Raw genomic sequence first — 13,821 nt, forward strand, 5'->3', positions numbered from 1 at the left:
CTGTTTCTGTTCAAGTTTCACCACAGAAACATTTCTCAACTTCTGCTGATTTCTCCAAGGAAATCCACAAACGAACTTGTAAATACAGCATTCCCATGTCTCAGTAATAAAAACTGTTCGCCCCCCACCAAAAATGTGACTACTGTTCCAAAAAAGACTACTAGGACCCAGAAAAAGCAACAAGTTACAAGTCACTAATATAAAGTGAGTAAAGGAATAAAACTTTCACATTACTAGTTTCACTACTGCTACTGAAATGCTGCTATCAGTAAAAAGTGAGGTTTTGTTTTCAGGAAAAAAACATTTACTTCCAAGACTTCACACTAAATACTTGCATAGTGCTTTTCTAAAACACTGGAAATACATTATCTCATGAAACCTGTAAAGAAGGTCAGCTTATTGTCCTCATATTGACAATTGAGGGCTGAAGGCAACAGTTTACAAGTGAGACAAGATTTGAACCAGAGACTTCCACAACACTTAAGACATGCCACCTTACCAAGCTGTGAAGATCTGCATCTCAAGACTAATGTGAAATTGCTCTAATAAAATTGATTTCTCTTATAAATGTTACCCAAACACTACTGATTGATGCTCGTGAAACCCATAGCATTCAACTGAGCTACTACCATGGGTGCTGCAAACTATAGTCTCTCAATGGTGGTAACTAGTTTATGCCAGTGAAAGCAATTAGACTGTCAACAAAATCAAATCAAATCAAAGTTGAAAGACAGAGACTCTCAATGTAATTTTTAAGAGTTAAAATGCTTCAAAGCACATTTGTACAGTTAAAAACTCTTATCAATATTCACTATCCTTTGTTAGTGGGAAGTTACAGGGAACCAGGCAGAGGGCCTTCTCGGTAGTGGCGCCCTCTCTGTGGAACGCCCTCCCACCAGATGTCAAAGAGAATAACAACTACCAGACTTTTAGAAGACATCTGAAGGCAGCCCTGTTTAGGGAAGCTTTTAATGTTTGATGTATTACAGTATTTTAATATTTTTTTGGAAGCCACCCAGAGTGGCAGGGGAAGCCCAGCCAGATGGGCGGGGTATAAATAATTATTATTATTTGTGGGTTGCCTTACAAAAAGTATGTATACCCTACATCAGGCCTCCTCAACCTCGGCCCTCCAGATGTTTTTGGCCTACAACTCCCATGATCCCTAGCTAGCAGGATCAGTGGTCAGGGATGATGGGAACTGTAGTCTCAAAACATCTGGAGGGCAGAGGTTGAGGAAGCCTGCCCTACATATTTTGTTTTCTGGGCGTTTCTCTGATGAATAATTTTGTAAAAATTTTTCATGCTGTTTGCTTTCTAAATATAGCTTAGCATCTTGTTTATATGAAAGCATGTCACAATGGTTGTGCTCACAAACATAGTGGTAAGCTATGGTCTGTTCTAATAATAGTTTGCTCAAGAAACCACAAGTCACCTTGAAAACTAAGGGGGGGGGGCGGGAGTCACAACTTGTTTCTCCATGCTTGGTTTGTTTTCCAACTGCTTTTCCCTCAATGCAATTGAAGCTTGGCAAGTGCTTGTGGTGGTGGAATACAAATCATGGTTAAGCAAGACTGATGGATTTAGGTATGTCAGACTCTAGAAGAAAACAAGCCACCGTTTGTAAGTCAACCACCACTATAGCTTCACCTTGTGGTCTGCTCTGGAGAGTTTGGATATTCAAGCAAACCATGCTTTGGCTAAACAAGCCATGGCTTAGCATAATGTATGAACCAGGCTATTGCAGTTTTATGACTGTAGAATAGTCCTTCTTCAATGTTACACAAAGTTTTCCCAGGGAGTTGTAAATAGAGTAATAAAGTCTTCCTTGGAGCACACTATCATTGTCTCTGTCTTACAAATCAAACAGGTTTGTGCATTTTTGCAATGCTTTGAAGACTAACAAAATCTATTTCATAGACCACACAAACTGGTCAGCCAATAATTTTGCTGGACAGTCCCCTTACCTATTTATGGTGAGGAAAGAATAAGCCAAACTCTCATACCTTCCTACTATTACTGCTTATGAATACCCCTCTATGGTTGGCAGTTAGAAAACACACATCACGCAGAAGGGTGGTTTGACCTAGAGATTGCCACTTTTGACCTCTGCAACAATAAGACAGAAAAACCTCCAACTCTAATCAGTTCTGTACAACACAGTGTATCTAACCTACAATAAGACCAAGAAAGTGCATGTGTTAAGAAAGGAGGGCACTACTCGGCACAGTATGACTATAGAGTGGTACTGTTTTGGTTTGTGTTTAAAGAACAGTTATTACTTCATCCAGTCTAGTACATCTTCAGGCTGTGAAACAGTCTCTGTATTTCTCTTACCTGAGCATCCAAGTGAGCATCAGATAAGTAAAAAAGAATTTTTTTCAACATTGTTAAATGACCAGCACTTGTTACCATATTAAACAGGCTCACATGACAAGGTTTTGACAACCATCAATACATACAACATAAACTAATCACGATGAGGGCTGCTCCTAGTAAGCTAGGATCACAGAAGCTTCAACAACCACACAATACTGTTCTAATCTCAAATACTGCAGTAATTTGCAGGGATGTGAGGAGATTAAGGAAAGGTCGAAACAGGATAAGGAATACAAGGAGTTTTGCACTATGAAGTTGGGGGGAGGGTTTACGAAAAATGAAGTAATTTGGAAACATTTGTTCCTGTAACCTGAGGATAGTGTGTAGATGGTCCTGAAGAAGCCAGTGCCGAGAAAGCCTGTTGAGATGAAGTTCCCTGTGGGAAGTGGAAGATGATCTGTGAATCCTGAAATGCCTTCTGAGTCATCTGGGCAGCAGGCAGAGGCAAGCCTGAACCATACGACGCAGATACCCCAGTGGGAGGAGGAGAAAGAAAGTCACCAGTGTCTGAGGAAGTCAACTGTGATGAATCACTGGAGTATCCTGGGCTACCTTCTGGCCAGCTCTGTAAGACAGAACTGCCTCTAGGCACCATGAACTCGGAGCCTAAGTAGCTGCACTGCTCTTCCGTTACAGGCTGAAGACGACCAGGCTGTATGGTTGTCTGAGGGGACTCCTCCTGGTTAAAATCTGTGGAGCCTCGACGATTTCTATAAACGCGCTGTGAGAGGACAGCACCGTCTCCTGCAGTTGCACTGGGTGCTTGAACATGGAACTCAAAGACACAACTTGCTCGACCGTCCCCACTGTGAGTGAGTATGGCAGGTGCAGAATGTGGAACAAATACTGGGTGAAAATTCATTTGTGTGGCATCTGCACTCAGTGGTGCTGACATACTAGACAATGGTGATGGTGGATTCATTCCAGAATCCAGTCTCAAGTTCTGAATCTGTCTTGCCAGAAATGGCTGCCCAGTTTGATATTCAAAAGTAGAACTCTGCGGGGGGCCGCCTTGCAAATTTCTCTGTTCAGGAGCCTGCTGTAAGTGTTGCTCAGTCCCCTGGGGATTCTGGGGCACTGTATCATAGTGTTCTGGCAACTGGGACTGGTAGTGCATGCCCACTAAATACATTGCTTCTTGAGTCAACATGCTTGTAGCATCCTTTGAAGGCGCTTGTCCAGATCTGTAATCACTCAACCCTTGAGCCGAGTCAAAACCAGGGTTAGCCTGCATATGCTCCCCAGCTGTGCTGCTCATTGTCACCAGTCCCTCTGGTGTCCAAGTTGCTGGACTACCAACAGGGAGAACAAAACTCTGACCAGTCTTGAGCAAGGGCTGGAAGTGGCAGGTTTGGGCTTCAAGGATGGAAGTGCTCTTGCGTCGCTGAGAAATGGCCACCCGTGAAGGGCAGATGGGTGGTGGCGAGAAAGACACTGGCCGTTCATGAACGGTTGGAAAAAATACTTGGGAATCTGGGAACGTTGGGGTTCCCCCACACGGATGCACCATGGATTGAGGCTGTATTGACATGAACAAGACAAGTAATTCACACGTTATAGAAGCATATTAGCATGTTCAGCTCAATAGGCAGCTCTCTTTAGTAACCTTATAGAATGGCTACGCCTAGTTCATGGTCAACACGTAAAATGCTTTGAAGGGTTATACATATCCATTAAATACATCCTTGGCAGATATCAGTGTCTATATGAGTATTTGCTTTTGTTAGAAGCTGCTTTTCCACCCATCTCCTTCTGTCAATATAAAAAACTTTGGACAACTTTCCTTAATGAAAATGGTTATTTCTCAACACATCCTTTATTTCCTATCAAAATTAGTTGCCTTTCAAGGAAAAGATTCTGTTGTGAATCTGGGGGGGAAAACAAGAAATGTAACTTCTTCAGAAACTTACTGTCCTTTCAAATGTGTACCATCAATTAAGTGTTGAACATTTTAGTGCATCACCAAGGAGATTTGTAATCTCCCAATTCATGCACAAAAGATTGTAGAAAATATCAATGGGATAAATTATAGCACCCCTGTATAAAGCTTATATGCCACTTCACCTTTATATGCCACTAACAATTTCTCTCTCTCTCTCCCACTGCACCAAAGTTTTGATTTATATTCTGGAAAAGCAGGAGCAAACTCTTATATGACACAAGTAACAGTACAGAGTGAGGATTAGTCCTACACCCTCTGTGAATAGAAGGCAATGTGTTTTTCTGTTCTGTAGAAAGTGATTCTCTCTTCCTCTCCTGCTCTAATGACTTATCACTTCAATCAAAGCAAGAATAAATTAATAGGAAATCAATTATCCCCAAGTGGAAGCAGTGACCGTCACATTAGTTTTGGCATCAGTTCTGGAAGTAAGAACAAGGAAAGGAGAAATGTAGTATACAAGGAAGCAGCACAGGACAAAAATTAAGAACCGAACAGAAGAACTAGACTTCTAGCAATTTGAGTCTTTGATTTATACTGCCTGCTCACCAGAACCTTTTCTCCATAATGGTCAGAGCTGGAAACTTTCCCCCCTGTTAAATGGCAGAAAGCATTCACAGATGCCCCATGGTGGTTTTCAATGGCACTGGCATGGTTCTAGCCAGCTACATATACATATAATTTGAAGAAATATTAACTGTAGCCCCAAAATCAAAGTGTATAAATCAGATCAGAACTAATCCATATAATTTGCAGATTTCATTTAAACTGCATGCTGCACTTCAGCTTTTCCCTGAAACTTCAGGCACATTAACTCTTAGGTTTTGGAGGAGGAAGAAGAATCAACTTTCCAGAAGCACAGGATAACACAGTCCCCATTTTGTCTCTTATCTAATTTGAAGAATGACGCCAGGATGTATTTAGTGGTGACTTATCTGCAATGTGCCAGGAGGCATACAGTGACATACAGGGTGGAGAAAGAGGGAAGGCAGGCTGGAACGCCGCTTGCTGCGTGGAGAGGCGGTGTGCATGGGCAGGACATTCTCCAAGGCTTTGGAAAGCTTTTCACCAAAAGTTTCCTCAGGGGCAGTCCGAAGGTAAGAAGGAGAAAGAGGTGCACATAACACTGATGGTGGAGTAGAAGGAGCACTGGGAGGGATTTGGGACAGCGGAGGGAAAGAAAGAGGGGAAGGACAAACCGACATGCTACAGCCACGTTGAGGCTAAGGAAGGAAACAAAAAGAAGTGAACATAAACCACATGGCTAATGAGCTAGAACTGAGGGAGACACATTCATGACAAAGGGCCAATGCTGATCAGAACAAACAGGGTATGAAGGAACTTGACAGTGACATCATGTACAATAAAGAGGGTTATAAGCACCTCAGAGGACTGCAGGTTCTATTTTGACTGTCAAATTCCATTACTTCTGTCAAATAGTTTATATATATATGCAGGAAGTAGACATATGTTCTCATCACCCTGGTTCCATAAAAAATGTGTTTAAGCTGTTCCCAGCACCGATACGTTTCCTAACTGAAAGCCTCTAGAAGTCTAAAGGGAATGAACATTGGTTTGAAATTGGCAACATGGTGTGTGCAAAGATGTTTTCCTTCTTTCCAAATTTAGTGTTACTGTCTTCAAGTATTTTTGCTGACACCAGATTTCATTCTAAAGTGAACTGGCTTCCTAAATACAGGATTTGACTGGACACCTCAAGTTATTTATTCAGTCAAGGACTGCAAGACAACAGGAATCAACCATAGCATAAACTGTGGAACAAGGCAAGACTTTAATTGTGACAGCTGTCTTAAAATTAGAATTAGGCCATCTTCCAGGAGAGGAGTTTATTAGAGAAGATAGTTGCTGCAATCTGCCTATACCCCAGAGGTCATTGGTTTATTTTTCTCATTGTAAACAAATTATCACCTAAATTACTGCTTTAAAATGTAATAGTTCCTCCGGCAGCCAGGTCGTTGTCCCCCCAAACATGCTTCTGTATTTTTCCCCAGAGCTTCTTGGGGAAAACCAAAATGATCTGTCTTTTTTGAAGTCTTCTCTCCCAATGAAACTGCACTCACAGCTGAAACTTCCAGAAGAGTCTGCATGGAAGTTTTTCTGGAAGTCTTCGATTCATCATCCAAACCTGGTCTGCTCAGAAGAACTGTTAGTGTATTCCCCTGGTGTTAGCCATGATTATTCAACCTTGAAGCAAGGCATGTGAAGATTGCTTAATGGGTTATTGATTCAAGGCATGTCCTTGAACTGCAGCAATGGAACTCAACTCAAATAAACTTTCAAAAAAGTATTAAAAGTTGTGATTGATCATGTGTTTAAAAGGGCACAAAACTTCATATGTGCATTTGAACAGAATGGAAAGATGCTCTGTAAAAACTGGCAAGAATTTTCCTCCAATGAGGAATTCTCTTCTACGATAGCTCTTTCCAATGTAACTTACAGAAATATATCATCATAATAACAGAGATAACCAAACCAGAAAGGCTGCATCCTCTAGATATAGGTAAATTATTTGAGGAACAGATACTTTTTTTTTGCCTTTACACAAGCAGCAAGGTTTGTAAAAAGATCTGAGTAAGAGTTTTTCTAGAAGACCCCCAAGGTCAGCTCTGAAAACATACCAGAAAAGGGTACCAAATAAAGGGTAACACAAATGAACGCATGAAGTGGGAAAGGTAATTGTGCCCATGAGCAATTCAATGCAAGCTATAAATCAATGGCAAAACAGAAGTGGGATCATTTAAAACTGCAGTGTCCGCATGCAGCATTCTATAATGGTTAGGAATCCTTACCTTCTGTAGCTGTAATTAAAATCTTGCACAATATGTTCTCTTAACACACTCAGCTGTTTCATAAAGCTCATCATAACTTTTCAATTATAAACTTCCTCACACACTATGCATTGGAAGCTAAATAGAATTTTATATACCTCTATAGGTAAAATCAGCAAGTGAAAGGGAATTTTATTGCTGCTTCCACCCCAAGTTCTGCTGCCTTTATACCTTTCTATGAGATACCCTCTCTCTTGCCTGAAGAACTATCAGAGAAAGGAATTTTACATTGTTGTGTATGTTGTTTTACCCACACAAAATATATCTGAACTTCCATTAAAACCTCAGACTACAGGTTTTTTAAAAGCCTACACAAATAAAGGAATTCCGAGCAAGTCTCATTAGAGTATTCCCTCTACTACTTTGGCTTTGGCCTTACCACTCCAGACGTCTGATATCCTCCAGGTTGTTGTGATTGTGGCTGGCCAATAGGAGCTGCATATCCTGGGGGTTGAACTGTTGGGATAGACTGTTCATGCTGGGAACCATAAGAAGCTGTCTGTTGGCTGCTCACACATGATTCGGTAAAGACAGATGATCCTTGTCCACTATCAACGGTGCCATCAGCTGTAAAGACCATAAAAGGGTGGGTTTTAAATTGCTCATGAACTCATGCTGAGTCAAAGTTCCAGAACTGCTTGTGAATTCATTTAAATTTATACAAAATTAAGGTAGAGACAGCAGCACTAGTACATGCCCCCTACTTCCCCCAAATCCTACAACACAAAATCACAGAAACTGTGCTCAGATTGAGTATGTTAGCAAGGACAATGGCAGTAATGAAGTTGTGCATCAGGAAGGCAGCAGGGACAGGTACAAGAAACCCGAAGCCCTAACTCCTGTCCATAACACCTTTTATTTCCACAGTATATACCGTATTTTTCGCTCTATAACACGCACCCAACCATAACACGCACATAGTTTTTAGAGGAGGAAAACAAAAAAAATATTCTAAATGAAACAGTGGATGTATGATTTTTGTGGTTCATGCTGTGGCCACAGACGTGATCTGACGGTGAGTTTGGGGTAGCCCAAAGCAAAAATCCTGAGGATCCATGTGGATCCATGCTTTGTAACCACGTTTTTGCACCACTGCGGCCCCAGGCAACAGTGGGTGCATGATTTTTTTGGTGCAAGCTGTAGCCATAGACATGCTATGTGATCTGATGGTGAATTTGGGGTGACCCAGTGCAAAAATCCTGAGGATCCATGTGGATCTGTGCTTTGTAACCACATTTTAAGTGGGGAGGGAAGGAAAAGCACTCAAGGGACAAGGAGCACGCGTGGGGTGTGTGGAGAAGGATGCTGCTAATAATGTAGGTGAGGGGTATAACAGGAGAAGGCTCCTCTCCTCTCCCGCTTTGCTCCTTTAAAGCAAGCAGGCTCTCTGTCCCTCTCTCCTCCCCACTCAGCGGCTCTTCTCCCGCTTTGCTGTTTCAAAGCAAGCCACGGAGGAGGGAAGGAAGGGGAACTATGGATCCTCTGCTCACGACTGCAGCAGATGCCCCCACCATCTGTAGGCATTCGCTCCATAACATGCACAGACATTTCCCCTTACTTTCTAGGAGGAAAAAGTGAGTGTTAGGGAGCAAAAAATACGGTAGATAATGCTGATTGCATTTTGCTCCCGAAATGGCAACAAATCTGTTCTTGTTAAAAGTGAAGAGATTATCAAGAAGTCCAGATTCAATGCTTCACAACATAGAATGTTATGGCCATACTGTGACATTGGCTGAACATGCCAATGTTCATCTCTATGAACATGCCCTTGGCATCCATCCATAGACTGGAATACAATACAGTTGAAACATTTGGCTTTTAGGGACCAAAATACGGATAGGAGAGGAATCAAAATAGCATATTGCGTATCTGAAGATTTTACAGCCCATAGATGTTATGATCTGCTGCCATGCAATGAGCTCCCATTAAGGACCAATTTGTACAGGGTCAACATGAGTTTTTTCTGGACACCACATTTCCTCCTATACCATCTCTTAATCTCATGAGACATCCCAAAGGATCGTCCCATTCTTCCACATCATGTGCCAAATGCCAGACTGCCTCTGTTTTCAGAAAGGCCCAAATCTTCATAGCCATTATCATTTCAAAATTCAGCTGGTCTCACAAGGCAGTGGTGCTCCTGACCTCAAGTATCCTTTCGACAGCAAATGTGCAATGTACAATGAGCAATGGACAGCTAGCTGGTCCATATACATCTACAGTAGCTCTTGGCTCTTCCTTGACTGATCTATTGACTCAGAGAAGATTTGTGTTCAATAAGCGTTGTGTGTGATTCTGCTAACGTACAGTAGGATGTATTCTGGCAGTGAGAATATTGGATAGGTGGCTGCAGAGCTGCCAGTTGTTCATTTAGTGTGTCTGTTATGCATTTCTACCAAGTCACTTGCCTCTCTAGGACAGTGGCATGGCTCTCCATGTACCTCTTGAATTCAGCCTCAGAACAGCACATTGATGCGACCACTGTTTGGTAGAGTCCCTTAAACTCCCCCTTCCCCATATGCCTCTGCAATCAACTTTTATTTGTGATTCTTGTAGGGATCTTCAGTGTTTCCCTGGTGGCCTTAACAAAATCCTTTTTCAAGCTGTACCATGTTTGTTTATTGATCCCAAGTCCCTTTTGTCTTATGTTCAATGGTACTTCTTCCCCTAGGTTTCCAACAGACATCACATAGTCTCAAGCTTGGCTCTTCAAAAATTGCCTGAACATAGTAATGGCACATGATGGAAGGGTGGTGTGGCAGTGGTGTTTTTCTGATGGCAGCAATGTGAAATTGCTACAATAGTCCAGCAAGGTTAGAGGATCTCTAAGTTGGTTGCAGCTGTCCCACAGGTGTGCATGCATGCTAGTATGAACTTTGCTGCCTGTCCGGCAGCCAGCATCACCAACCCAGAGCTCTTTTGACTTCACTGCCACCTTACCCTATCCCACCCCACCAAGCACAATGCCACCATGAGGGCACCACTATGGCCTGAAATACCATCACTACCCATGTTGGTTCCACAACACTTGGATTTCCTGTACTTTCCCCTCCTCCTGTATGAGTTTCTGTTCTGAAGGAGAAGAAAGAGGGAAGACAGGACATGGAACATAAACCTGATAGGCAGGTTAGGGTGTAGTAGGGCTAGCGCTTGCATGGCTAAGTCAAGGTTCTCTGCTTGTAGATAAAGCTCCAGATAGCAGCCACTCTCATTCTGGCTTTTTTTTTAGTCAGGAGAGCTGTCTTCAAAGCCATCGAAAGTGGAAATCAGACTGCAGCAAAACCATGGCCAAGTCATCAGCACCCTCATCTCCATTATACAATTCTTCCAAGAACAGTACCTTCAGGTCAAGATCAACATCAGCCACCTATGGGAGCTGGAATGAAAGTCTGCTCAAAATCTGGAGCTACATCAGGATCCTCATTCTGTACCCGGGTTTAAACTCTTTGTATACTGCTTATGTGATAGCTGCATCCTGCCGATTCACAAGACACAGATCTACAAGGACTCTCAAGCTTCAGTGTTTGGCGTAAACACTGTTAGTGGACCAGTCACACATCTACATGAAGACAGTCCAAGGTGCATTTAGTCTGCTGGCAAAGCAATGAATGCCGTGTGTGTGTGTGTGTGTGTGTGTGTGACTTCACTTCCCATTCTGAGCAAAAGAAAATTTCTCCCAGGGAAGGGGGGTTGCATCTGTTGCAAGGGCAGCTTGGGTTGGGGAGCTGTCTGCATCAGCCTCAGTGCAAGTATGCTTCTTAGAGGTGGTCTTGCTTGTTCAGATGTTCAAGGAGCAGCTGATATGATGAGGTCTACCAAGATAGCAGTGGAGCCATCTATCTTGACCATTTATGTTTGTCTAAATCATAAATGCCTGTGGATGACCCAGGAGGATGGTGAATAGTTTATTGTATAGTGACATGTTTCAGTCACACCGGGCTTTAAGTATTGACTTAACTGTCCAAAAATACAGGTTAGAAGATGCATGTACTTACACAATACGGAAATGCTAGGTTGATGATACTGCAGCTGTTGATGTTGATCGGCTTCTGGCTCCTCAGGCTCTACTTGTGTAGAAACTGAAGCTGAAGCAGCAGGGATGGCAGTGACACCAGTGGCAGGTGCAGCATGTTTAGTTCCTTGCTGGGTAGTGCCCGCTTGTAACTGCTGCTCTGTCTGCTGTTTCTGACTGACTTCTTCTTGCTTTCTTTTTTCCTGTTCTTCTCTCACCAACTGACGCTGCTCCCTCTTTCGCTTGATCAAGGACACTCTATCCTTTATAGCTTTGGCCATTGTCTTGTGATCCCCTTCACAGACATACCCAGACTCAACCTGAAAAGTGTATAGTTCATGCCATCAGATAAACAATGATAAAGCAAAATAAAAATTTCTATAATTATACATCAAACGCGCCAAGGCGGTTAGCTTTCCAACGCTGCAGCATTTCCAGCTAATACATGTTGCAGTAGTTAAACTATTGCAAGCTCATGCATGTCTTCTGAAAGAGCACTATTGGGGGAAAATCAAGGCAAAGAGATTATAAGATCCTATCATAAACCAAATAATATCTTCACATGAAGCAATGGATAGCACATATACTACGAAGTGCATTTGCCTTCTCATTTATATGGCAGTCAGTGCAATCACCTTGAAGGGAAAAGATGGATACAGTGTCTTCTACCCCAGCTGCAAGGTTAAAGCAGCTGCATCAACCTTCTGTTCAGAAGTACTCAACCATTAGTTTGGAATTGGCTAAGGAATGAGACCTAGCAACATTTGCACCCTTCTAATTTATTGGAGAGAAGCTTGTTGCAAAAACTGATTCTGGTGGTGTTTTATGCCTTGGAGGGTAAAAATGTAAGTACTGTATCCAGCTTAAAATTATAATGGCAAGTGAGCAGATAGACAGATGTGTTTCTCTATGTGGTAAAAGTGCCCTAAAGTATATAATTTTTTGAAAGAAGTGTTAAAATATCATTGAACTGACAGATGGATGGTAGTAGTTAATCCCCCAAATTAACCCTTCTGGGAAATCATAAAGGCAAGTTTCAACAAATGCCCACTGCATCTACATAATCTAGAGCAGGGGTAGCCAATGATGTGCCCCCAGGTGCTGCTGGACTACAACTACCATCATCCCTGATGCAAGGATTTTTGGAAGTTTTATGTTCAGCAACATCTGAAGAGTATCACATGGGCTACCCATGAAGCAGAGCAACTCTTAAGTGCACTGATTATTCTTTACTTAAGAAAAATATGGGATTCATCCATTATTGAAAATATGTGCATGCAAGGGAACTATTGGGGGAGCAAGGGGAAATGAAAGTCAAAGCTACCTCTGTAAGTATGCTCAAATTAGAAGGGTGGCAGAGTTCAGCCCCTTACATTGTGTGACTGCTTTCCCCAGCTACTGTTTTTCAAACAGCTATGGAAGTCTGGCTTGTCTGAGAAATACATCACAACAACAAGAAGACACCATTTATTCCCAGTGTATTAAGTTTAATTGGGCTGCACTGAGGTGAGCAAAATAATGAAAGGAAAAAATCAGCTACATGGTTCAATTCCATGTCTCTGGCATCTGCCAAAATAGGTGCAGAAGTGGGAATATCTGTCATATCTATATGACATACCATTTCTTGTGCTACATCTTCTGGGACATCTCTTTCCAAGTCGAAAGAAAATTCTATTGCTTCATTATCCTTATATTTGCCCTTAAGTTTTTTAATGTCTTCAATTCGTAACCAGAGCTTGATGGCAATTTTCTCTCCATCATCTTCTTCTGCTAGCTCTACCCGCACACCAGTTTCTTCCTGGAAGAATGCATGATTCAGAAGGTCCTTGATAGCATACCTGATCATAACGGAAAGGAAATAATAAAAGGGGAATGGAAAAGACAGGAGAATGTTATCACATAGTACAATACACAAACAATTCCTCCATTTTCCAATTGGGCTACCCATATTCCACTGAATATTTAAATCTTGTTTTAAGACAAACTCTATATATCCATGCCATTTCTAAAGGGACTTACTTTTTTAAAACAAGAAGGATGACTGATACTGAATGCTAAATACAATCCATGCACAATTTTTAGCAATCAGTCCTTAGTTGCTGACGGAGATTTATGTGGTCCTTTTGTCCATAAATTGTTCCATTTATCCTCTTCAATGTTTATATGCCAAATTAATTCCCATCAGTTTTTTAAATGTTTTTGAGGGCAAAATCTTAATAAGGGTTTTGTATAAAAGGGAAATCAATCCCTTAGTCATTATACTATCTCTTATTACTCTCTTTTCATATTCTGTTAGTTTCCTCGTAGCTTCATTTTTAATTTGTATATTGGTGAGAAATGGAAAGAACGTACAAAATAAAATTAGGAAGGAAAATCACGGCCAATAGAAAATAGGATCGGAAGATTACGGAACTGAGTGTGAATTAACAAACATACAATAAATAAATATCAAATATTATTTTAACATATGACCATAGTGTAGAGACTTTTGTGTGAACAAAGATGAAACAATTTATTATTTTTCAATATGGAAGAAAGGTTGTTGAAGTTACTGGAGGAAAAGTTGTTACATTGGGCTAGAAAAAAATTATTGTCGACATTTATCAATAATAATAATAATTGGGGAAACCCTTTTAGATGTT

The 13,821-nt window shown here is 41.5% G+C and overlaps 1 protein-coding gene across 12 annotated transcripts in view; it reads right to left on the reverse strand.

Annotated features, from left to right (window-relative positions):
* WNK1 (WNK lysine deficient protein kinase 1) overlaps positions 1–13,821 on the reverse strand; it is a 105,933-nt gene that overhangs the window by 38,174 nt on the left and 53,938 nt on the right. For 11 of the 12 annotated variants that reach the window (XM_080971542.1, XM_080971550.1, XM_080971547.1 and 8 more), the window contains exons 6-10: positions 12,798–13,017; positions 11,163–11,499; positions 7,547–7,734; positions 5,287–5,541; positions 2,690–3,898 (exon numbers count right to left, since the gene is read on the reverse strand). In XM_080971542.1, the coding sequence (XP_080827668.1) occupies positions 2,690–3,898; positions 5,287–5,541; positions 7,547–7,734; positions 11,163–11,499; positions 12,798–13,017 (2,209 nt within the window). The remainder of the gene's footprint in view (positions 1–2,689; positions 3,899–5,286; positions 5,542–7,546; positions 7,735–11,162; positions 11,500–12,797; positions 13,018–13,821) is intronic. The other variant, XM_080971543.1, reaches the window with a different exon arrangement.

Source organism: Podarcis pityusensis (genome assembly GCF_964106645.2).
Source record: "Podarcis pityusensis genome assembly, chromosome: 10".
NCBI lineage: Eukaryota > Metazoa > Chordata > Lepidosauria > Squamata > Lacertidae > Podarcis > Podarcis pityusensis.